The sequence below is a fragment of the Sminthopsis crassicaudata genome, chromosome 2 (genome assembly GCF_048593235.1).
Source record: "Sminthopsis crassicaudata isolate SCR6 chromosome 2, ASM4859323v1, whole genome shotgun sequence".
Lineage (NCBI taxonomy): Eukaryota > Metazoa > Chordata > Mammalia > Dasyuromorphia > Dasyuridae > Sminthopsis > Sminthopsis crassicaudata.
This window is the reverse complement of record NC_133618.1, coordinates 500,380,067-500,405,532: the sequence shown is the minus strand read 5'-3', so window position 1 is coordinate 500,405,532 and position 25,466 is coordinate 500,380,067. Positions and strand designations below refer to the sequence as shown.

Genomic DNA, 25,466 nt, shown 5'->3' with positions numbered 1-25,466 from the left:
TAATGAAATCCAACCTCTTTGAAAGAGGGAAGGGGGACAGAGTTATAATCAACAGGTATAAATCGGGTAGTCATAAAATAAGGCAAATAAAAGCTGACTTCTTAGTTTGGCATTGTTTCTGTGATTTAGAGGCTTAACACTGGGAACCCCAATGTCCCACCACCTGCTGGAAGTTCATCCCCAAGAAGCATACTTTCTTCTTGTTTTGTAAGGTCTTTATTTTGTAAGGTCATTAAATTGAATTGTTGATATTGTTCTAAGCTTCTGTGACTTTGGTTATCCATGATGTCCACTTTTCCTCAAACTGGGTGCTCTCCGGTGGTCTAACTTGATCATGTCCTTGACAGTGAAATTTAAAGGATAGTAATTCCCAGTGAAGGCCAAATCCTGCATCCACCCCAAGCCCTTAATTTTGATTTGTATGGTATATTACACAGGGAATTCCTTTTGGATATAAGCTGGACTAGACGACTACTAAATTCCTTTCCACTTCTGAAATCCAGTATTCTGGGGGTCATTCTGACCAGTGCTTGACAGGAACATTCCAGAGTTCTGCTGATGAAGCTTCTGCTGACCATTCTCATCTTGATGCCATTACTCCCTTTTTTCCTGCTCCAGTTTCAGTCACACATCATACAAAATTGGAAAAATTGACCCAAGAATCCTTTCCACAGTATCCTTGGCCACTGAGCATTCAATCTTTTTAAAGAGCCCATTGTTTCTAGAGACAGTTTATGTAAAATCTCTTTCCTCACTGCTCCTGATTTTGAAATCTTTGGGACTCAAGTAAACCAAATCTAATTCCTAATCCCTCTTACCCACCAATAACTCACCCACCAAATACTCAAGCAACTATTGTTTACCTCCTACCTCAATCTTCTCTGATCTAGATATTTCCAACATATATAAATTTAACCAATGCACTTTGAGCCTGTTCTTCAGTTCTCCATACTGTCCTTTGTCACTTTCTTTTGCACCTGTTCCAAACTAAACTAAGCAAACTTAGAAACTAAGCTCACTAGGTCCCTAAGTTGTGCCTCCCCCCCACCTCCGGTTGAATGGTGAACTACATTTCATTCTAATTGACATCACTAGGAGCAGGCTTTTCTCAGTGTTTCCTAGATCCCAGAGCACACTTCTCTAAGGAGATGAGCTGAGTCATTGTGGAGCCTGTTTGCTAAATGGGAATAGAGGTTGCTGTGGGAACAATTACCAACCTTCACTTTCCCTTCAGGAGTTAAAGGAAAGCCTGAGGGAAGAAACTAGGTGTGTGGGAATAAGGGGGTTGCTAGGCAACTGGCACAAGTGGGATGCCATTACTCATGGTTAATGGGGAGCCACCAAGAGGATCTTAATGGAATGGACCAGCTTCCTCCTCTGAAAACTGACTGACTCGCCTTTAGAGCCAGTTGTGGTCAGCTCTGACCGCCCTAAGACCCCGACTTAAGCCAAGGGGAAGAGCAGAGATGGATGGCTGTGTTGCTAGCTCTCCAGTGGGATTTAGAAGTCAGAGTCCAAACCCCTAATTTTCAGTGAGGAAGCAGGACTAAAAACTTGTCTAAAGTAGCTGCATGGGTTACTAACAAGATTCACACCAACGTCCCCAGCTTTCCAATCCTGTGTTCCCGAACCGTGCTGGGTTTGGATAAGTTTTTATATAAAAGGGATAAGGAGCCCCAACCCTGCAGTTCCCAGCGGCACTTACTGCTTGTTGTCGGAGCTAACCGGCAGGGATGGCAGTCTCATCTCACCCAGGCTCTCTGGGAGCCCAAGAGCGGGTCTCAGAGGAAGGGCCTGTAGGCTGAGCTGGGAAATGGGGTGGGACCACTGGGACAGAGGAGTAGGGCTTAGAGAACAATGACCTCTAGATGGCAGTGTTGCCCAGTCCGAGGGCCTGGTGCCCGAATAAGCAGACTGGGCTGCTTCAGCCAGAGGGAGGGCCCTCAGAAGGCTGCGAAGCTCTCTGCCATTTCTCAGATGAAAGGATTTAGATCTGGAAGAGGACTTCGGGTCATCCCCTCTCATTTACTGACACCACCTTGGCCTATAAGCACCTGGATGTATTACGGCTTAGAGCCTGAGGGGATAATGCACTTGGTTTCCAGAAGAAATACAAGTGACAGCTTTGCCAAAAATTGGTAAACTCTGATGGGAAGTGAAAATACAGATACCAGTCGCCATGGCCCGGTCTCTGCCACCCTCTGGGATTTAGTTCCACCCCTACTTGCAAGAAATTCCCACTATAACGGACAAGTCCATATCTAATCTCTGTTTAAAGACCTCCAGAGATGGGGAAACTGCCCTTCCTTGAAGCTGCCGGTTACTTTTTAGATATCTCTTACTATAAGGAAGTTTTTCCGTGCTGTCTGGCCCTGGCTACACTGAAAAAAGCATGGTCTTGGGCGTCTGGGGCCCTTTGGGTAGGGAAGACAGAGGTAGCATTGAGTCATCCTGCAAACTGTACAGCTTCATCTCAGGAAGATCCCCAAAAGTGGAGAGAGAAGGAAAGATGGAGAGCAGTTAACCAGCTTCCCGGTTTTATCATTCTCATAGCTTTCTTTGCTTTAAAAAATAATAAGAAAAATTTTAAAAGGTGGAGGAAGCTTGTAGGTTGTATTAAATACAGTTCTAAAAAGAAAAAAAACATCACTGGGATGGGATAATGAGATAAAGACAGGATAAGTCCTAGTAAGTTCCATGTCACATGGAACTTGCAATTGAGTAGGGGAAATTTTCACTAACACTGATAGCTAAGAGTGCATGTTGAGCACATTGGAGGATTGCCAAAAAACCCCAAAGTCATGGATGAGGTCTGAGGGGAAGTATTATTACTGTCCACGAAAAGAGATGATTTTAACATTTTTTTAACATTTTAACAAGTAGAAATTCTGCAGGTAAAGAGAAAAGGGAGGGCATTTCCACATCTGCATGGATAGCAGAAGCAAAGTCATAGAGGCAGGAGAATTCAGTGTATGTTTGGGTTGAGGGAGATCAGGAGAACACTTCCTGGCGAGGAGAGACAGTAGCAGGGCAGAGCACGTGCACATTGACTAGATGCTGGTGTCCTGGTGGACAGCTGCGTGGCATGATGCATGGCTTAGAGCTAAGGTGATGGGTGTTCATGGCCCCAAGTAGATCCTTGAACTTTAAAGACTCCCAACTTCATTGTTGAGTATATTCTCTCAACCAGTGCAGAGGGTAGCTTGCTCCATGGGTTACTTCCATGAGTTATGAAGCTCAAGGAATAAATCATCCGGCCCCCATCACTGGGGTGGAGCCTTCTTTCTCAGCAGTGCAGGCAGTGTTGTGACCCTATCAGCGCTACGCTCCATTTTTATGGCCAATGGGACCCAGGATCTCGAGGCCCTGATAAGATGCAGAGCAGAAGTACAATGTCTCATTTTAAAAGTAGATCTTTGAAAACTTTGAGGAGTGAAGCTAGTAAAATGGTAGGCATTGGGGTTAATATTTGAGATCAGGGGGACATCATTGTTCAGTATCCCTTCAGATGACTCCGTGATTTACTCACCACTCTCTGTGAGGGGCTAGACACTTGAGACACGGCTCCCATCCTTGGTGAAATTATTGATGAGTTTATAATCTTGTTGGAGCCTTGTAAGGCTGACTCTGACAGTGTTTCACATGCCCCTTCTAGGGGACCGCTAGATGGCACAGTGGTAGAGCACAGGCCCTGCAGTCAGTCCCCAGACTCTTACACTCACTCACTTTGTGATCTGAGCGAGTGACTAAACCCCCAATATTCTGCCCCAAATAAACAACAGATGTTCCTTCTAGGACTAGGCGCAGAGGAAGTGGTAGGAAGGGGAACTTGGCAGTGTTCCCGAAAATTCTAGAGTTGACCTGGGCCAACTACTAGAGATGGAGTCCTGAACTTCGGGTCCTGAAGTTCTGGATTTAGAACGAAACTAAGTTATGGAATATTACTGCTCAGTAAGAAATGACCAGCAGGAGGAATACAGAGAGGCTTGGAGAGACTTACATCAACTGATGCTGAGTGAAATGAATAGAACCAGAAGATCGATGTACACTTCAATGCTGTATGAAGATATATTCTGATGGAAGTGGAAATCTTCAACATTAAGAAGATGCAACTCACTTCCAGTTAATCAATGATGGACAGAAACAACTACACCCAGAGAAGGAACACTGGGAAGTGAATGTAAATTGTTAGCACTACTGTCTATCTACCCAGGTTACTTATACCTTCGGAATCCAATACTTAACGTGCAACAAGAAAATTGGATTTACACACTTATATAGTATCTAGGTTATATTGTAACACATGTAAAATGTATGAGATTGCCTGTCATCGGGGGGAGGGGGTAGAGGGAGGGAGGGGATAATTTGGAAAAATGAATACAAGGGATAATGTTATAAAAAATTACTAAAAAAAATTACTCATGCATATATAATGTCAAAAAATTTATAAATAAAATTAAAAAAAAAAAAAAAAGAACGAAATTAAGTAAATTGGATAGAATCTTTCCAAATGAGTAGAAGAGTTGGTATGGCCTTCTGTCCTGGAGGGTCTCCTCTGGGTGTCTGAGAAATTAAGTTATTCTATTATACATTATCTAGTTTTCCCAATAATTATCATTGAATCCTTTTGTATTCCTTTCCCCACTGCTCCTTAATAATGAGTTTATCTATTATCTCATATTCATTTAGTGCCATTTCTGAATTCTATATTTTCTACATTCGTCTATTTTTCTATTTTTAAATCTAGTATTAGATAATTTATATAATTACCATACTATTGTTCATTATTTAAAGCTCCATATGAATTATAATTTTACAAATACTAGTCAGTAGCTCATTGATATTGTTTACAATCTAAATTAACTTGGGAACTATTGATATTTTTAACAGATTGGCTCAATCTAACCATTTGTACTTCCTTAATTTCTATCAAAATAATATTGAAGTGTTTTGTTTTATAAGTCTCTTGATTGTCTTGGTAAAATTTTCCTTCTTTTCTACCTTCAAAAAGCTCATCTCCTCAAGTAAAATACTTTTTTTTTTTTTTTTTTCCTGGAGTCACTCTCCTAAGATTGTCCAGGAACATTTAGTCAGGTGGGGAGGTGGGACTGTGAGAACCTAACTTCAAGCATCCTGTTTATCCATATCTGGGAACAGTTTTATTTCAAACTAGATCATATCCAAATAGAAAAGAACAACAATGTGTGTAGGTCACTCATCTGACTGAATCCTGGCCTATTTGAGCTCAAGCCAGATCTCTCATGGAGTTTCAGACTCACATTTCCAGTCGTCTTCACAAAATAGCCAAGAGGATGTTCCAACAGGATCTCAGATTCAACACATCCCCAGCTGTGTGCTACTTTTATCTGGGATACTATCATTTCTAGAGTTTCCTATGTTTGCCACCTTTGCGTTATAGTTGACACTTTCCTCTCCTTTACCTTTATTAATTTATTAATCATTATTAAGGTCTAAGAATTCCACTCTACAATCCATCTTTCATGCTACTGTCAGAATGACCTTTCTTAAGAAGGTTCATAAGAATGCCTTTTAACACCTTAAAAAATGACAGAGCACTTTTGCCTTGTTACAGCCTTTAAATTGATCTCTTTGACACTTGATTCTCCCATCCATTCAGAGTTGCCAACATTATCTTCTTTCTACTAAAAACTTCTACTGGCTTCCCATTGTTTCTAGGGAAAATATACAATCAACTCCTTAATCTGATTTTTAAGGTCCTTTATAATTGGACTTCAACCCAATATGCTCATATTATCCTTCTCATATCCATAACACATTAGTCAAATTGTACTATTTGCTAATCTCCAAACTCAACATGTCATTTCTTCATCTTCATATCTCGGCATAGTTGACTGAAATGCCCAGAATACATTCCCTTGTCACCTCAGCCTTTTATAATTCTTAAATTATTTCAAGATTCATTTCAGAGACACCTCCTTCTGGATACTCTCCAGAATTTCCTGCCTCAGAATTCCTAGAGTTCTTTCTTATTTCTCCGACATGCCTTTTTGAAATAGACTTGTCACGTGTTTATGTGGTAGAAAGTGTCCAAGAAATCAGAGCAGCCACAAAAAGATTTGCTTGCCCTCTCTCCTTGGCTAAACTGGTTAGAAGACTATCTGAAGGCACATGTATATAAAAAGTTCTGAGCTTGAAATTACTGGAGAGAGACAGACATTAAAAAGATAAGGAGGGAACTTCCATGTTGGAAGCTCATGTGGTAGGGTTACAGTAGTATCAGGCCATCAGGGATAGCAGCTGCCTGGCAAGTATCAGAGCCAAGTTGGGTTGGTGGCCATATGTGAGGCCTGAAATGAGCAATGCTGCCCTAGAGATGACTTGGGACACACAGGAGGATGGACACTTGTGCTGAGAGACTGACATCCTGGGAGAGGATTCTGGACTCCAGAAAAGCAAGGCAGACAAGAGAAAAGCATTAGATCCATGCTGCTCTTAACTAGAGGTTCAAGGATCTGCAAAGTATGGTCTATGGATAGATTTCAGGTGTTGGGATGGAAAAAAATAATTTTTCTTGTCAACCTTTGATTTCCTTTATAATCCTATGTATTTTATACACTTAAAAATGACATTCTGAGAAAAGCTCCATAGGTTTCATCTGAATGTGTGACACACACACAAAATTAAGAACCCTGTACTAGAGCCTGAGAAAGGAGTTAGTAGGTTGGCAGAGGCTCAGGACCTATACCAGGACCCATGAATTCATTTATATCACTGAGACTTAAATTGTGCTCTGTGAGTTTGCAGAGACTGAATCTCTTGGGATAAGGGAACCTGAACTGAATAGATTGAAGGCAGGAGCCTTTACATTCCATTAATAAAACAGCCCTGTGTTTATTGTTGAGGAAGTCTGATGCTCTTACAGAGGGAGCTGGGAGCTCCTTTAAATAACATAAGTCAGAATCTGATGTTCCCAGGGGAGGTTTGATGGGGAGAGGAAGGGGGTTCCAAGCCTTAAAGAAAAACTCCCAAGATTCAATGAGTCCTTTTGTCAAAGAAAGGGGTCTAGGGCCCTAACTGAATCTCAGGTTATACTTATCTGTTCCTGTTGTAACTCTCCTCAGGGGGATATAAAGTCTTTGAGAATTGGGTCATTTTTTGTTTTGCTATCCCTGGTACTTAGCACAGTTCCTAACATATAGGGGCATAATAAATACATACGCACATATTAAAATATATATACGTATGCATATTGGATTGAAAACTCTTTAGAGATTGGTGGTACTAGTATTATTATCTCCATTGTATAGATGAGGAAGCTGCCTCAGAGAGGTTTTAAGTGATTTGACTATGTTCACATCAAAAATGTTGGTACCGGGTTTCTGTGGACTACCAATCCAACAGCCATTCCATTATTCTATACTACCTCTATAAAGCACAAACCTAGATGTACCACTCCTTAAATTAAAAAAAAATAGTTTAATAGTTTCCTACTAAAGTGATGTGATCCTGGACAAGTCATTTAGCTCCTATCTGCCTCAGCTCCTTAATTATATAATGGGGACACGCTGGAGAAGGAAATGGTAAACCGCTCCAGTATCTTTGCCAAAAAACAAAACAAAACAAAACCCAAATGGGAACAAGAGCCAGACACAACTGAAAGATGTAAATGGGGATCAGGAGCTACCATCACTTTTCGTTGCTATATCCTATCTTCCATCCTCTGCACTAAGCAAACAGAATGACTCCAGCTCCCAAACATACACTGAATTCTCCTGCCTCTATGACTTTGCTTCTGCTATCCATGCAGATGTGGAAATGCCCTCCCTTTTCTCTTTACCTGCAGAATTCCTACTTGTTAAAATGCACCTCTAAAATCATCTCTTTTCGTGGACAGTAATAATACTTCCCCTCAGACCTCATCCATGACTTTGGGGTTTTTTGGCAATCCTCCAATGTGCTCAATATGCACTCTTAGCTATCAGTGTTAGTGAAAATTTCCCCTACTCAATTGCAAGTTCCATGTGACATGGAACTTACTAGGACTTATCCTGTCTTTATCTCATTATCCCATCCCAGTGATGTTTTTTTTCTTTTTAGAACTGTATTTAATACAACCTACAAGCTTCCTCCACCTTTTAAAATTTTTCTTATTATTTTTTAAAGCAAAGAAAGCTATGAGAATGATAAAACTGGGAAGCTGGTTAACTGCTCTCCATCTTTCCTTCTCTCTCCACTCCAAATTTGGATCTTAGAGAATCATATAGTCAGAACTGGAAAGAACCTTAAAAGCCATATTACACAACTTTCTCATTTTACACAAGATTTTTTCAGGGTCACACAGGTAGGAAGTCTCTGAAGCAGGACTTGAAACTCAGATTTCTTGACTCCAAGTCTTGAATTCTAGCAACTGTACTGTATAGTGCTGCTTCATCCCTATTTTAAGAAGGAAACCAATCATCTGATAAATTAATTTATGCCTCAGTGTGAATTATAGGGTTGTGTGACTTAGCCCCTTGTATAACCCAAAAGAAAGAAGCACTAATGGTGTTATTCCAGACACAACTGTCATACCTGGAGTGGGACACGGAGCACTGTTTATAAATAGGGGGCAGAACGCCCTCTAATCAAAGCACTTTTCTGCTCTAATCCTTTTTTGCTTTTCTCTGCTACCTTGGTCAAATAACTCAGTGAAAGAGTAAGCAGTGGTGTCTAGCCAACCCAAGGTTATATGCTTGATGAATCTGTGATGACTAACTGCCTTTTCTCTGGAGAGTAAATCAGATTAGTTCTGGGTGTGAGCAATGATTTCAAGGTACATGTGCACTAAAAAAAAAAAAAAATTTTTTTTTTGCCTCTTTTGTTTAAGTAACAGATGAGAAGCAGGCCTGAGCTGGATGGTTCCTCATCAGGGACAGATTTGACAGAACCCCCTTTGACAGTTTTTGTGCCACCTTCCCCTTTCCTTAATTCCTTTCAACCCAATGCCTGTGAAAAGGGATGAGAATTCTAGAATATGTGTCCTAGTCATGGGATTATAAAATCACTGTGACTACAGGATAACTAGATTTCAGAATTAGAAGACATTTCAGCAATTGTTTAATCTCATGGTTCTCAAACATTTTTGGTCTCAATACTTCTTAAAATCAGGTATTTCCAAAGAACTTTATCTATTTATCTATCTATCTATCTATCTATCTATCTATCTATCTATCTGTCTGTCTGTCTATCTGTCTATCTCTGTCTATTATATCTATTTGTCATATTAAAAATTAAAATATAAAATAATTTTGATCTCATGGACCTCTTTTATGAGATCTATGGACCTTTCTTTGAGAACCATTGATTTAATCTATTAGCTTTATTTTATAGATGAGGAAGCTCAAAAGAAATGAGGAAAGTTGAAATTTTTTTTGTCCAGAGTTACACAGGTAGAGCTTCTGGTAGTGTCAGACTTCAAATATTGGTGCTCTGACTCCAAATCCTCCTCTTATCCTCCTACCTTTTGGCCTAATAGGAATTTGAGCCTAAAAAGAATACTTGCTATTGAACCTTTGGCAGGAGGAGGCCAAATCTCCTTACGCCCCCTCTGTTACCAGGATGGCAGGAGACCAGAGTTTACTCCACCCCAATTTCTATCCAGCCATCCTTTTTTCTCTCCTCTACTCCATCCCTTGGGGTCTCCTTTTGTGATGGCAGCCCACTTTTATAATGAATTGGCTTGGCCTTTGGATCCCAGGAAGGGCTGCAATCTTGAAGTATCCCTGAATTTCTCTTTTTCAAGATTATCACCTCTAAATAAGCAAGAATCTGGCCCCCAGCCTGTATATCTCAGTATTAACTCAAATATATACTTTTCACATTGCTTTGCCAAAAGCTGGGCTTTTTTTTTTTTTAAATGATTTGGTTTGGAGTTTTTCTTTGTTTTTTTTTTTTTTTTAATAAAAGTTCCTTCATATTAAAAATATTGAAAGGGACAATTTGAAAACCCCATCAATTCTGCTTATGAGTAACTGAAACAGACAAAGAGAAGAGAGACGGGATGAAGAAAAAGCCCTGCAGAGGAAAAATTTCAAATTCATTGCAATGCTCCGTATGGGCAATTTGTATCTTGTCTCAGTGAAGCCTTTATCTCAAGTGACAGACGCTGAATAAGCTGCCAAAACATCATAGCAATTAAGGGCTACAGTATCAAGAGCAAATGTTTTAATTCATTTTGTTTTTCTTTAAAAAAAAAAAGGAGGGGGGAGGAGGAGGAGGAGGAGGAGGAGGAGGAGGAGGAGGAGGAGGAGGAGGAGGAGGAGGAGGAGGAGAGAGAGAGAGAGAGAGAGAGAGAGAGAGAGAGAGAGAGAGAGAGAGAGAGAGAGAGAGAGAGAGATCCTTATTCTCCTTATTCTCTCCCTTTTGGGTTTCCAGAGAGGCATCTGTAAACTATTAAACTGGTTTATTTTCATTAGTGCACTCATGGCGGAAGTGACATTTATATCCTTGTGGTATGACTGAGGGAGCCAGGAGCTTTCCATGGGAATAGAGCCCCCACGGCTTTTTCCAAAGCTGGAGGAGGTTCTCATGAATACAAGCTTCGTGTTCAGAGAGGATTCCAGGCCCTCACAAACATGCCGATTCCATCTATCTAGCCCATAGCAGGACCAGAAAAGGCCTTTATTTTTTCCAACAAGAAAAAAAAAAATGGTAAAGAAAACATCCTTCTTTTGCGTACACAACCCCTGCCTGCTGGCATCCCTAAACTCAGAGACCTTAACCACTGCCTCTAATACACCTGGGAGGAACTATAATCTATTAGCTTTTCCTCTCCCTTTGAGGAACAGAGGTTTAAATTGCAATCTGTTTATCAAGTCTCTTGTTGATATTCCGTTAGGCCCCCTGCTGGCCAGCTGGAGTCAGTGTGGGCAGGTGACAAAGATACCCTTGCTTGAGTGGTTGGTCAACTTTTCATGGAGGTGGAGGTACCCACCAGTTTCTGCAATTCGCCACCCTTTTTAAAGGAGAGGCTGCAGGTCTCGACTTCTGCTACGAGCCTCGGAGGCTGCCCTGCCTCCATCCCAAAATCACTGGGCAAAGTTAGAGCTCTTAAAAATTCCTTAGCATCCTTTCTCGTTTTCTTTGTAAGCCTTTTTCCCCTTACATTCTCCACTTCCTACTTCTCCCCATTCCAAGCATTCTGGCTTCCCCGTCCCTCCCGCCAAGTTCTGATAAACTAATTTATAACCAGGTACTTGATATTTAATGTTATTTAATTTAACCTCTCAGGAGTATATTTGCATTTTAAGATAAGCCCAGAGAAAGTTTGGTAATGGTAGGATTTCAGACACTGACCCCCAGATGTGGGGTTGGGACAGTGCTTTTTTGGAAACTTTCTTCCAAGTGAATGACTGCCTACTTTGTCCATTTTGACTAAGTATAAGTTGTTCTTTGATCAAATTAACGTAGGATTTGTCAGGCTTGTTGAATAATATGGAGTGCCGATGACTTCCCTCCTTTGTCTCTGCATAGTAAACCATATGAGTTCTGGGTGTAATGTAGCAGCATCTATAGAAAAATAAATGTGTTTTATACAATAAAAAAAAAAAAAAAACCAAACCTCTGCTTTTGTGTGCAAGAACAGATGTGGGCTGGGTCTGGGCTGGGTGGTCTCTCTAGGGCTGGTTGTCAGGGAGAAGTTATTTAATTTCAGAACCACCACATGCAGTTTTCTATGACTACTGATTGCCTTGGCTGGCAGGCAGAATTCCCATAGCTGAATTTTAGCCCCTAGTATTTTCCCTGTCACCTCTTCCCTTTTCATAAGCCTTTGCAGAGATCACTATTTTTGATCACTATATTTTGGTTCTGGACCAAAAATTAAAGATGGGTGTTATTCCATAGACAAGCACCCATCTTTAATCCCAGATCTGCCTGTAGTCCAGCATCTCCCATTTGTTCCAAGAGCTAATGCTATCAAAATAGGTATTGCCAGAGCTGCATAAAGCATAGTTTCCATACAGATTTTTAGGCAATTCATTGATCTGCCTGCATATGAAGGTCAAGAAGTTCTACGTTCCTGCAAACTACTTTGTTGTGTTTTTCCCACCTTCTCTCTGAGTCTTTTCCAGTCTCCCTGGCTCAGGATTTAATCCCAGAATCCTAAAGCATCACACTGGGAGGGACTTTAGAAATCACCCCTATTTTACAGGAAGCCCAGAGAGGGACAGCCACTTGCTAAAGTCATTCAAGTATTAAGTGGCCAAGCCAGGATTTGAACCAAACTTCAGGGTCCCCAGGGGGTTGTTCTTTCTGCTACATCCCCAGAAAAGGGCTTTCTTTATGCCCCATTCCCATCTGGTCCTTCTTTCAAATCACCAATTAAGGAGGGGGAGGTGGGAGCTAGAGACCATACACAGAAAGCAAAGAGGCTCCTGGGAAGGAGGGAAATGTCTCTTCTATTTCTCTTCCCCACCCCCTCCCCCCCATGGCCATGCTTGGATATCCAGTTGTGAAGGGTAGTAGTGGTTGGCAGAAGGAAGGATGCCCAGCAGGCTCCTGTACGAACCAGAAGACTGGGGATATTTTGAAGAACACTAGCCGTTTCAGGTAGACAGAGAACATGTATGTCACTGAGCCTCCTGTATGCAGGGAGGACCTCAGGTTTCAGAGAGAGAAGGCATCCTGGGGTTATCTGGTCCAGTTCTGTCCTCCAGCAGAAGTGGTGGTCCAGCCGGGAGGGCCGGGACCCTGTTTCCCAGCACCAGTCTCCTTTTACCCTATAACATGGCCTCTGATATCCTTTTCTTGGAGAGTCTGCCAGAAACCCCAGGAGAGCTTCTCTAGGAAAAAGGGATGGAGAAAGGCTGCATCAGTCTCTTTCTGACTCCTCTCCCCACCTCCAACTAGGATGCACATAATTGTTCAAGGCCCAAACCAAGGAGCCAGACTCCGCTGTGTGTGCAGTGGAGATGGGAAAACTTTGACCTATGTACAGACCGAGGTATGCAAGCTGGCCCTGTGATGTCACAGACGAGCATATGGACGATGGTTTATGCTGACTGTGGCCCCGAGGGCTACTGGGACATTTGATGCCAAAATCCCATCTGATTTCTGGAACCAAAATGGTTCTTGAACAGCATCAGCCGGCACCGGTTTATATTTTGCATCTCAAATGAAACATCTTTGGTTCTGTTTGTAATTTTTTTCATTTTTCCCCATTCCTTTCCAGGTTTTTTTTTTTTTTTTGTTTTTTTTTAAAGAATTCAAGCTTTTTGATTTTCAAACAAAGTCTGTTCAGGGAGGTCTCTCTCCTCCTTTCTGGTCTGATGGCATCAGATGCTCATGAGTGGGGATATCAGAAACAGAGGGTGGAAGGGAGGGGCTGGGCCCAGGGTCCTGCTGTCCTCAGCAGTCAACTGGGAGAAAGACTGTGGGCTGAAGAGAGTGTCCTTGGAGGTCTCTGTAAGTTCCTTTCTTAACCAGCCCTTCTGTTGGGGGCAGAAAAAGCCATCCTTGTACTGCTGAGAAGAAAGAGGGGTTCATTTTCCTTTCTTTCCATCTCCCCCTTTTTCTTTTTTTCTTTTTAAAAACATTTTTCTTTTTTTTTTCTTTCTTTTTTCTTTAATTTTTTTCTTTATTATTTATTTATTTATTTATTTATTTATTTTAAGAAAAAGGTAGCTTAGTCCTGGCTGAAGGCTGCTGGGAATCATTCAGTTTACTGTGGGCACCTGGTTCTGATGCAGGCTGAACTCTTTGGCTTTGAGGCGGAGGCTGGCGATGCTGTTGGCCATGTTGACCCCCTGAGTGGGAGTGGTTGTCCCCCCGGGGCTGTAGGATGGTACCGTGCTGGAGTGAAGGAAGGAGGAGACATAAGATAAATGAATCACTCACAGCCTTGGCCCCACCACTTCCTGACTCTCTGGTGATTTCCCATTCTTGTCCTCCTCTCTCTTCACTTTTCTATCTTAGCTTTCTCTTTAAATCATATGGGATCTCAGATCTGCCCCTTCCCTCTCAGAAATGCCAAGAGATTGGCAGGACTTGGGGAAGAGTTAGAATCCTACACTTTTGAGTGAGGGGGTTGGGTAACCTTTGAAGTCTTAGAAATATGGAATTTCAGAATTGGAAGGGATTTTAGAGTTCTTCTCTGATAGTTAAGATCCCCAGAAAAACTTTAGTTCCCCACCTCCCCTGCCATCTCAAGTAAGAATAAGGAAGGAGGAGGAGGGTGTGGTGTGAGGGGAGCCCTGACCAGACATTTTAACTCCCTGCTCTCCCCATGCCCCACTTCCTCTCTTCCCTTCTTCCCCTTCACACCGGCAAGCCCATCTCGATGTTCTGGACAGGCGTGGAGCTGCCCCCGCAACTGGCTCTGGAGCCCCCATCAGCCGGTGCATCTCTGGCAGGAGGGTGTGAGTGCCCAGAGCTGCCAGCAGCTGAGCTGAAATTGAGATTAGAGAGTGATCAGAACCTATGGGCTGAGGTGTCCAGAGTGGAGCCTAGATACCAGAGCAGGCCCTTCCCTATGCAGCTGGCCTGATGAGCCAGAGTCCCCAGCTCCCCGTCTCATCTCCCTTTCTGTCTTAGGATTCATTGTAATTTGCTAGGCTTTTCTGACAGTCATTTAGAAATCCCTTTTTCAGAATAGATCCCCTAAAAGCCATCTGATAAATCTCTCTCTCTGTCTCTGTGTCTGTCTCTCTGTCTGTCTGTCTTTGTCTGTCTCTGTCTCTCTCTCTCTGACTCTGTCTCTCTCTCTCTCTCCTTTCTCTCCTCTCTCTGTCTTCTCTCTCTCTATCTCCTCTCTCTCTCTGTTTCTCTTTCTCTCTCTCTCTGTTTTTTTCTGTCTCTTCTATTCTTTTCCCTCCCCTTTCCCCCATTTATCCCATTCCATTTCTCCTTTTCCTTCTCCTTTTCTCTATGATCCCTTCCCACCTCCTTTCTCTGCCTTTCTTCTTTTTTTCTTTCCCTTTTCTCCTCCCTATTTCCTTCTGCCTCTCCCACCCTCCCTTTTCCCTCTCCCTCCTCCTTTCATTATCTCCTTCTACATTTTCCTCTCCTTTTTTCTTCTCTCTCCTTATTGTCTTCTCCCTCTCCCTTTCTCCTTTTGATTTTCCACCTCCCTCTTTCCTCTTTCCTTTTCCTTTCGGTATATCTCTCCCTTTTCCTTTTCTTTTCCTCCCAATACTTCTCTACCCTTTCCTACCTAGTTGTGTCCAAATAGGTGGAGCCTGAGCTAATCTGTTCTGGGACAGGGGTTTCCCACTGGTTTAGATTTGGAGTTAACCAAGCTCAAAAGATTCTTTAATTTCTCTGTACAGGAATTCTTTGCTTTGTCTTACTGTGCCTCCCAAGGGGGAAAAAAAAATTGGGCCTTGAGCAGTTACTTTGAGAATTACCTAGTCCCCTTTTGCTCTCCATTTTGAGGGTCCTTGTTTCCCCTTCTTCCCCAGACTTCAAGAGGACTTATTTCTCCTCCCTTTGCTCTCTAGCTGTCCCCCTGCCCACCCTAGCCATGAAATCCCTAGAAGGTGAGGTGGGGAAAGGGCAGGTTCAGAGCCCGGGAAGTCTCACCTGTATGGGGAGGTGGTCGTCCAGGACAGATAGTCTGAACTCAGAGCCGTGGGTCTAGGCGCCATGGGCTGCTCGATGGCGGCTTCCTGGCTATAAGACTTGAGGAGTGAGGCGGACCTGTTGGCCAGCATGGCTCTCTCATTCCGTCGGAACTTTGCCCGCCGGTTCTGGAACCATACCTGGGCAGAGACCAGGAGCACACAGTCAGGAGGGGAAGGAAGGAAGCTGGCTGTGGGTCTGGGTACACCACGCCCTCCGTGGTGGGTCTCAGCCAGGGATGCTCAGCAAAATTACTGAGTTTATCTTAGCTGGGAGCAAAACCAAAACAGAGATGCTCTAATGGTGGGACCGTGGGCATGGGGCCAGGAGGCCTTTGCAGAGGCCACAAGGAAGCTGTCCCCTTCCTTCCTGGGGTCCGTTTCAGTCACAGAGCTTGAGATTGCCGAGCCCTAGGCCACCGCAAAGCTTGCCCCGTCCCAGCACTTGCGCCGCCTCCCGCGGGGAGCGGGCGGGCGGCCCCGCTGCTCTCACCTGGACGCGAGCCTCGCTCAGGTTGACTCTGCGGGCCAGCTCCTCTCGTACAAAGGCGTCGGGATAGTGCGTCCTCTCGAACACCCTCTCCAGGGCTTGCAGCTGGCTGCTGTTGAAGGTGGTCCGGTTTCGGCGCTGTTTCTTCTTCCTCTTGGCGGCCCCCCTGCTGGGGCTGAGGCACTCACCTGGAGTCACAGGGAGAGACAGAGAGAGACGCACGGAGAGCGCCTGGAGGCGTGATGTCCCTCAGAGGCCGGCCCGGCAGCCCCAAGCTCTGGAAGTCCTCGCCAGCTCCTGCGTGGGGAGTGCAGGATGACGGAAAGGAGGCAGCCAGGTGACCCAGGGGTTAGAGCGCGGGCCGAATTCAAATCCAGCCTCGGACGCTCACCCGCTGAGTGGCCCTGGCAAATCACTCAATCTCTCTTTGCCTTAATGCACCGGAGAAGCAAATGGCAAAGCACTCCAGCATCCTTGCCAAGAAAACTCCATACGGAGTCAAGACACATTGAACAACAAAAATGAAGTTGGAGACCTTGGGTTTGGAATGAGAAGAATTGGGGCTTTGCGGCCTTGGGGGAGTCTCCTCCCTATTCTGGACCTCAGTTTCCTCATCTGAAAAATGCGGTGATTCTTAATGATCCTCTAAGGTTCTTTCCAGTTTTAAATAATCATTTTTAAATGGGATACTTTAAGGTTTACAAAGTGCCTCGCAGATAGTATCTCATTTATCCTCCTAGCAAGCCTGGGAGATTTGTGCTATTACTATTTCCATCTTATAGAAAGGGAAAATGGGGCATTTTAAGGTTTGCAAAGTATCATGCAGATCTTATCTCATTTATTCTCTATTTGTGATTATTTTCTCTATTTGGAAACAATAATAATTGTTTCCATCCAAAAGGAAACTGAGGTAGAAAGAGATTAAATGATTTGCCCAGTCATAAGTTATCAAGCACCATGGCTGCATTTGAATTCAGGACTTCCTGACTCCAGGTCCAGTGCTTTTATCTGCTGTTCCACTTAGCTGTCGGTATATGGTACGAATCCTCAGATCCTATGACGCACTGTTGTATCTTTTCCCCTTATTAAATTATAAAGTGATTATTGAGAGAGAGTGACTCTTGCTGTAGGACCCATTCATTCCATTAACATTTTCACTAAATCCATAGAAACTGAGGAAGGACCTATAGCACTTAGTGGAGGGGACTCTCCCAGTAATATACCGATTGTTATCTGCCCCATGGAAGGGGATATCTGCCAGGAATCTACTGCAGCATCTGAGATTATTAACTCCTGGAGGTGGAGAATTGTATCTTCTCCATCTGTGAATTTCCTTCTGTAACCCAGAACAAGGAAAGCTTTGCCCATAGTTGGTGATTAAAAATTCAAAAAGCTGAACCAATTTGAACCAAATCTTTCCAAAGTCCTAATGACGGCAAACATTCCTATAGATGGCTATTAATGCTCACAAAGCACTTTCACACCAACCCTTAGACGAGGTAGCACAAGTGTTACAGTCCTGAATTTACACATAAGGAAAGTGAAGCTCAAAGAGAAGGCTTAATTTGAATGACTGGCCTGGGGCCACACAGCTACCAAAGGTCAGCAGTGTTGCTTGTTCCTAAATTGCAGTAACCCTCCCCAACGACCCCCCCCCCCAGGCTGGGGTTAAGTGACTTGCCCAGGGTCACACAGCTAGGAAGTGTTAAGTGTCTGAGACCAGATTTGAACTCGGGTCCTCCAATTCAGGGCTGGTGCTCTATTCACTGCGCCCCCTAGCTGCCCCCATCCCCAATGACCTTTTAAAGATAGATTTAGTTGGGAGGAAAGAGAATAGACCTTTTGACACAAAACTCATGGGAGGAGAGACTTCAGGACACCATGCCATTGTGGGGAAAAGGGGTCTTGGAACACTGACCCCACATGCATTTACCCTGGGAGTCCAGAAAGGTCTCACCTTGGGGAGAGAGCTGGCAGCATGATTTTAGTAAGAAACTTATTGGATATAATTCTTAGGGGGAAGGAAACTGAGGCCCTTAAGCAGCTTAAAAAAGCAGTTATACAATTGTTTCTACCTCCTGATGAATGCAAGGGGGCACCACTGAAATTTTTGTGCCGCAAAACAAAACTCTGTGGTTTCCGTCCTCATCCTAAGAAAGTCAAAGTGATTTTGTTGAAGTACAGGCCTGACCACAGCATTCCCCTACTCAAAAAATACCAGTGGCTCTAGGATCAAATATAATGTTTATTGGGCGATCTTAGTCCTTCACAAGCCACTTCATCCTACTTGCCATTTTTCCACATGGGACACTCCATTTTCCTGTCTTCAATCTCCTCCCCTTTGGACTGTCTGAAATGGTCTTCTACCTGCCCTCCCCCTCTCAGAATCCCAGGTATCCTTCAAAACTCACCTCAAGCACTGCCACCTAAATAAATGCTTCCTCAGTGACCCCAACTGCTAGTGTCTTCTACAACATTTGTCTCATATTTATTCTCCTTCAAGACTTTGGGGATACCTTGTCAATATAGCTATAGATAGAAGGATACAGGTTTACACACACACACACACACACACACACACACACACACACACACACACACGCTGGCTTTCTCCATAAAGTATAAATTCCTTGAGGGCAGAGACTTTAGAATTTTTGTCTTTGTGCTTCTAGTGCTTCATGCAGTGCTTGGCACATAGTGGGTGCTTAATAAATCTTGTTCATTGATTGTCATAAGCCTCATGAGAGAGATGGATTTCAGGTTGGAGTTGGCAGCAAAATGGCTTGCTTTTTGTGATAATGTTTTTAGCTCTCTGCTGGGACACCAACTTCCTTCCAATCTTCTCTTGTGGAGAGAACTTGTCAGCTGTTTATATTCCCATGTATCTCCTGCATTTATCTTCTGCTCATTAGGAAGCAAAATTAATTGCACTTCATTCTTTAAGGTCTTAACTCCTGCATTCTCTGGGGAAAATTCCTTGCATTTGTCATGCATTCAGCAAGTTCTTGTTGGCAGCTAGGTGGCGCAGTAGTTAAAGATTGGACCTGGAGAGGAAAACTTCTTCCTGAGTTCAAATCCAGCCTCAGAGACTCACGCCCTGTAATGACCCTGGGTAAATTACTTAACCCTTTATGCCTCAGTTTCCTCATCTGTAAAATGAATTCGAGAAGGAAATGGCCAACCACTCCAAATATCTCTGCCAAGAAAATCCCAAATGGGATCAGGAAATGTTGATCGTGACTGAGCAGCAACAGCAAGTATTTACTGAGTATTCAGTAAGTTTGTTGGGCCATCTTAGTCCTTCACAAGTCACCTCATCCTACTTGCTATTTTCCACATGGGACACTCCATTTTACTGTCTTCAAGAAGGCATGGGACAGACTTACCCAAAGAAAAGTTCCTTCGAGGCAAGGATCGCTTTTATCGCTGTCTCCTGTCTGCTTTGCACCCCCTCCCCAGCTGCCCTTCCAACATACACCCCAAAGATTATTTAGGGCTTCCAGGAGGTGCACAATAAATGTCTGGACTTGAAGTCCAAGTCTCAGTTTCCCCACACTTTGTAGTCCCTACTTCACTAAAACAAATGAATGGAGTCAGTCCAGAGGGGTAGATAGCAATCTGAATTTAAAGTCGGAAGGATTACGTTCAGATTTTACCTTTGGCAATTATTAGCTATGTCACCAGGTAAGTCACTTAACTCTTCTGGATCTCAGTTTCCTGATCTGAAAAATGATAGGAACAGACAACAGGGGCCTCTTCCACCACCAGTCTACAATCCTATCTATGTATATGGTTTGGTAACATTCAAGCATGGCCATTCTCAGTGCCTGGGTGCGGACACTGCTTCCTCACTGCCTTCTTAGTCAAGCTGAGATCTCAGGAATGTTATCAGGGACAGGGACCGGACCTGAGATTTCAAATTCTATCAGTGCAAGTGAGACTTCTTCTGTGGCTTATAGTCCAGGGAGAAAGGTGTCTGGCCAAGGTCACAGCTGCCAACAATCCTGGGTGCTGCCAGAACCAGATTAAAATGTAAATGGGAAATATTCAACAAAATAAATAAAAATACAACAGAATAGATGGTGTTAACAAGTGGTTTTCTAAGTCAATATACACATGTAGGGATCGTAGGTAAGTTTACTGATGCCCTTTTCTCTCTGGCTTTAGGCAGTTGTCCAAAATTAAGTGATTTGCCCAGCATCACAAGAAGCTGGGTAAACTCAGGTTTTTCTTGTTGGGAGGCTGGCTTTCTAGCCACCATGCTGCCTCCACTAGAAAGTTCATGCTGTATTTTTATTTCGAGAGTGAGGGGAGGGAATCAGAGTGGGGAGGAGTAGAATACAGTGAAGTAGCACTATTGAATGCCAACAACCAGCCTATAGTTAATTTAGTATGTTGTTTTTTTTTTCCCCCTTCTGGTCAGTTTAAGTCAGAAGGAGGATGGGGGCAGAAATGGGGTGATTTTCTTGTTTTTATGAGTTCCAAGTAACTGATCAGGTCTCTTGCTCTCACACACAGAGAGGCGTGCATTCCCATACACATTGCTGTTTGGGCGTAAACCCAACCCAGGGAAAATTTTCAGCCAAAAAAGGAGAATTTTTCCGGGAAGTGTCTGAGCCATTCAAAATGGGAGTTATAATGAAAACCATTTTGCTTTTCTACTTCTTTTGACCACCAGAGTGGTTAAGAGACAACTTTTCTGGCTCCAGGTTGTCGGCTAGGTGCCTGTGATGGAACTCAAAAGGTCACATGAAACCCTGTTTTAAACTAATGCACAGGAGTCCCTGGAAAGCTGGTGACTAATAACCATTACCTTATAACCATCTCCTTTGTTTGGGGATCCAGGGCAGGACTGACCTTCCTTCTGGATCCTGTCTCTCATCCAAACTGTGATTACGGTAACCTAAGGGCCTTCTTGTCCATTCTTAGGAATGGGGAAGACTTGGAAACTCATCTTTAGCCCCTAGCTCCAAGTTCCTTTCACAATCATTTAGGACTTCCAGGGGCAGCTAGGTGGCGCAGTGGATAGAGCACCAGCCCTGAATTCAGGAGGACCCGAGTTCAAATGTGGTCTCAGATACTTAATACTTCCTAGCTGTGTGACCCTGGGCAAGTCACTTAACCCCAGCCTCAGGGGGGGGGGGGAATCACTTAGGACTTCCTAAATTAGGGGTTAAGTAATTTAGGGTTCGTGAACTTGTTCATAATCTACAGATATTATATATTTGTATACATTATATTACAAATGAGAGAGGGGGGAAAGAAAAGAGAAAAGAAAAAAGAGAGGAAGAGGAGAGACAAGAGATAGAAACAGAAAGAAGAGAAAAAGAGAGAGAGAAAGTGTGTGTGTGTGTATATATATATATATATCTTTATATAAAAAGAGAGAGCAACAGAGAGGCAATTAGGTGGGTAAGTAGATAGAGCACTGGGCTTAGAATTCAGGACTATTTTCTGAGTTTAAATCTGGTCTTATACAATTACTAGCTTTGTGACCCTGGGCAAAACATATAATCCTATTTGCCTCAGTTTCTCCATTATCTTTGAAAAAACAAAAACAAAAACACATGAGATCACAAAGATTCAGGCACAAATGAAACAACTTAACAGCAGTAGAAATCAGAAAGACCTGAATTCTAGCCTCAGACTAGCTGTCTGATTTTGGGCAAGTCATTTAATCTCAATCTGCTTCATTTTACAAGTGCTTCCTCACCTGTAAAATGGGGATACTAGTAGCACCCATTTCTCAGAGTGAAGATAAAATGAGATATTTGCAAAGCTCTTTGCAAAACTTAAAATGCTATGTAAAGATTAACTATTGTTATTATAAATACAGCTGGTTTCTTTTGTAATCTTATGTGCTTTATTTTATGGATTAAGATCATTACTCTGAGAGAGATTTCAGAGATTTTTCCACACTGTTAAAGGGATCCATGATGCAAAAAAAGGGTTAAGAACCTAAGAAGTGATAACCCTCCCTTAATACTCACAAGAGGTTTTGTAGATTATTTAAACTCTACAAGAGGAAGTTTAGATATACTTTAAGTTTAGACATCCTGGATTTAAGGCCTCTGACCCAAACAGGCTGACTCTGGGCAAATGACTTAACATTTTTCTACCTCCAGACAGCTCTAAAAGATTGTCTCTCCGAGTTAGTAAAGGGAGAAGACTACTGTATCAGTGAAGTCAGAGGTCCCTAGTTCCCAACCCTTTGAACTCTACACTAATCAGACCTTTTGTGACAAAAGGTTTTGAGAGAGGAATCTGTTGTAAACCATGAGGGAAGTGACTGGTTCAAACTCAAATTTTTTTCCCCTTAGGGAGTGGTTTTCACCCACAGCCAGGCCCAAGGAAAATCCATATTTTCTTTGATGAGCAATGAGATGTTAAAGCTGACTTGGAATTATACCTGAATTAACATGGTGATAATATCCTTCATACTGCAGAGAGGGGAGGATGTAGCACATGAGCTGAGCCTTGGGGTTCTTTGAGGTGGAGGTGAGGAGGGAGTGAATACAAGGAATGAGAGCCTATGGGAAAGCATAAAGGTGGGAGATAGGTAGAATGCCTGTTTCAGAGTTTGTCAAGAAGGCCAGGTTGGTTGGAAGGTAGAGTTATGTGAAAGAAGTTAGGTGAATCCGCAAAGGTCGGCTGGAGACAGGTTTTAAATGCATAACCGAAGAGTTTGCATTTTGTCTATGAGGCAATGGGGAGCCACTGAATATTCTTGAACAAAGAAATGTTCAGTAATACCTTATTAATTCTAGGATAAAATATCACTAATCTTTTGAATACTCCTACCCATTAAACATAACCTGTTCTTTCTGGCTCAATATCACAATGACCTAGAATCAGAAAAACTTGACTTCAAATCCAGCCTTAGATACTAGCTATGTGACACTAGACAACCCAACCTTTGCCTCCCTCAGATTCCTCAACTGTAAAATGGAGATAATAACACCTACCTATCAGAATTATTATGAGAATCAAATGAGCTAATCTTTGTAAAGGGCTTACACAATGCCTGGCATGCAGCAGGGACTTATTAAATGCATGTTATGTCTCTCCCCCCTCCTTTTCTCTAGTATTTGCCCATCATTTCTCTCATCATCTCCTTTCTTCCTCTGTTCAGCCATTGTTCCCAATCTCTTTCAAAATCTAACTGAAATCATGCCTCCCCAGGGAAGGCATTCCATTTTCTGCTGGTCTTCTCGGGCTTTTTTTGTGCTCTCAATGTCATAATCATTAGTTTTTGTCGATTTGTCCCTCACACATGTCATGTCAGCTGCATTTTAGGATCGTGGGATTGAGGTTAGCCATTATCCAATCCATTCTTCTTTTCTTTAACAGATGAGGAAGTTGAGGTCCAGGGTGGTTTTTTAGCGTTGTTTGCCCCACTGAAAAGGCTAGGATTTTAATACAGCTCCTGTTTTAAATCTAACGTTCTTGTTTTCTCCCTATTGTCCTCCTCCATGTCACGGCTAACCTTCAATAGCAAGAGTTGAATTATCCCCTGATTTAGTACTAGTGTTGTCTCTTCACATTTCTGGAGGGCAGAGATTGTGTCTGGTATTCCCTGTGTGTCTCCCTGGCTCCATTGTTGGAGCCACATGCTTGATGATGTGATCCTGGAATACTTCACGACCCTGATTTCACTAGCAGGCAGATTACACCATCTCTATGGCTCAATGGATGCTCTGTTGTACTATGGTGGCCAAAAAAAATCCATCATCTGGCGTGTGACTTCTTAGAGATGAGCCTTTCTTCATTTAGCTCAGTTAGTTCTTGGATGACAGACAATCCAGTGTCTCCTAAGGCCTGTTCTTGAGGCCTTTCCAGCTTGGTTGGACCTGGCAAGGCTTTGTTGTCCCCTGGAATAATCTTTAAGAGTCCGGGGTCACCTCCACAGCAAGGCTTCAGAGGAGAACTTGTGGAGGAGGACTGGATATTCATTTATTATATTAACTTCCTAAATCATCATTTAAGGAATTTATTGATGTGGATATGTGTTTTCCTCTGGGAGCATCAAGTTTGAGGTTTAAAAAGAAACCACTGTTCTACCGCCAGAAAATACATCGATACAACTCATCTCTAATCACACCCATCTAAAGATCTGGGGGAAGAAGAGGGAAGAGAGAAAAGTATCAAGAATTACAATTTTTCAAATGGGAATGGAGCCCAAAGTCTCCCTTCTTGAAACTAAAAATTTAGTTTGAAGACAGAAAAACATGAAAAGGTTTCCATCGGCTGCTTAAATGTTTGTGTAAAAGGTTTAGGAACAACACTTTTCTGTCTCTTCTCTCTGGGTTTAGTTCAGACGGAGGAAATTTCAGGTCTACACCTCTTAAAGCTAAAATTACATTGCCTGCTATTACATTGCAATGAAAAAATGACTAGCACGGTTTTCTGCTGTTAAATTATTTCACACATTCCATTTCTCTTCAGACTGCTTGCCAGAGATTTTCAAATGTGCTCTCTGCCAAATGATCAAGTCTTTTTTACCCTCCCCTCCCACCCCACTTATTTTTTCTTATTCCATGTAATTTAAGGGTCAAAATAGCCTGGAGGGAATTAACTGCAAATTCTTCCTAAAACAAATAAATTCAACCTTTGCTTCCAGCCCCCTCCCACCCCTACCTTTTTTCAAGCTGCTGAGAGACACTTTCTGTTTGTTTTTGGTTGAAATAACCAGTCTGAGCCTGACCCTAGGATTGTGGTGGGCTCATACCCAAATAAATAACTTTTATTAATTAGTATTTGCTCTTACCCAATAGGCTCCCAGTCCACCCTCCCCCCTCCAACACTCACCCCACCACCACCATCTCATCGCTGCCAATATATTAACAAAAATAAACAACTGGCTCCCTAGATCTTGATGTGGATTTAACAAATTAACACTGGGCCTTAATCAGAGGGGCCGCAAGGCTGCAGAAATATTTACAGCCAAGAAAGTCACAGGGAGTAACAGAGGAGAAAGTCTTTTCCTTCACCCAAAGGCTTTCCTGGTAAAGATTGTGGAGGCCTTTAAAATACCTCTGGGAAAAGGCCTTAAGTAAGAGGGCTAGTAATGATGTCCTGAGTGATTACGAGGGCAGGCAGGCTGTTCCACAAGGTTATTAATGCACTGCCTTGCTCAGCACCTTCTCTTGATTCTTTGGGCTTGTAAGTGGCCCCGGGACAGCTGCTTGGTAGAGCCGTAATAGGGGGCAATTAGAGAGATGCAGAACGTAGAATAAGCCCTCAAGAAATGTCCAGAGCTGAGTCTTCTATTACTTATGTGTGGAGTCATCTTGCTCATTAAGTAATTCATGGCTTCCTGGAAGCCACATACTTGGGACACTTATAAATGCAACTGTTAACTGGTGCTCATTTATAAGGTGCTCCATGGCCACTGGAGC

General features: G+C 42.9%; 2 protein-coding genes and 1 long non-coding RNA gene across 8 annotated transcripts in view; 1 reads left to right on the top strand and 2 right to left on the bottom strand.

Annotated features, from left to right (window-relative positions):
• The window catches only part of PTGES (prostaglandin E synthase), a 34,856-nt gene extending 34,596 nt beyond the window's left edge, over nucleotides 1-260 (top strand). For all 4 annotated transcript variants that reach the window (XM_074293835.1, XM_074293838.1, XM_074293837.1 and 1 more), the window contains exon 4: nucleotides 1-260. This exon is cut by the window's left edge and continues 925 nt beyond it. The gene's annotated coding sequence lies outside the window, so the exon portion shown is untranslated.
• Nucleotides 1-9,334, bottom strand: part of LOC141557734 (uncharacterized) — a 36,498-nt gene extending 27,164 nt beyond the window's left edge. For both annotated transcript variants that reach the window (XR_012486887.1, XR_012486886.1), the window contains exon 1: nucleotides 1,706-9,334. This is a non-coding gene — a long non-coding RNA (uncharacterized LOC141557734). The remainder of the gene's footprint in view (nucleotides 1-1,705) is intronic.
• Nucleotides 9,335-10,170: 836 nt separating this feature from the next.
• Nucleotides 10,171-25,466, bottom strand: part of PRRX2 (paired related homeobox 2) — a 66,830-nt gene continuing 51,534 nt past the window's right edge. Inside the window, exons 2-5 of one of the 2 annotated variants that reach the window (XM_074293833.1) lie at nucleotides 16,072-16,256; nucleotides 15,541-15,719; nucleotides 14,284-14,407; nucleotides 10,171-13,812 (exon numbers count right to left, since the gene is read on the bottom strand). In XM_074293833.1, the coding sequence (XP_074149934.1) occupies nucleotides 13,630-13,812; nucleotides 14,284-14,407; nucleotides 15,541-15,719; nucleotides 16,072-16,256 (671 nt within the window). In that variant the 3' untranslated portion in view covers nucleotides 10,171-13,629. The remainder of the gene's footprint in view (nucleotides 13,813-14,283; nucleotides 14,408-15,540; nucleotides 15,720-16,071; nucleotides 16,257-25,466) is intronic. The other variant, XM_074293834.1, reaches the window with a different exon arrangement.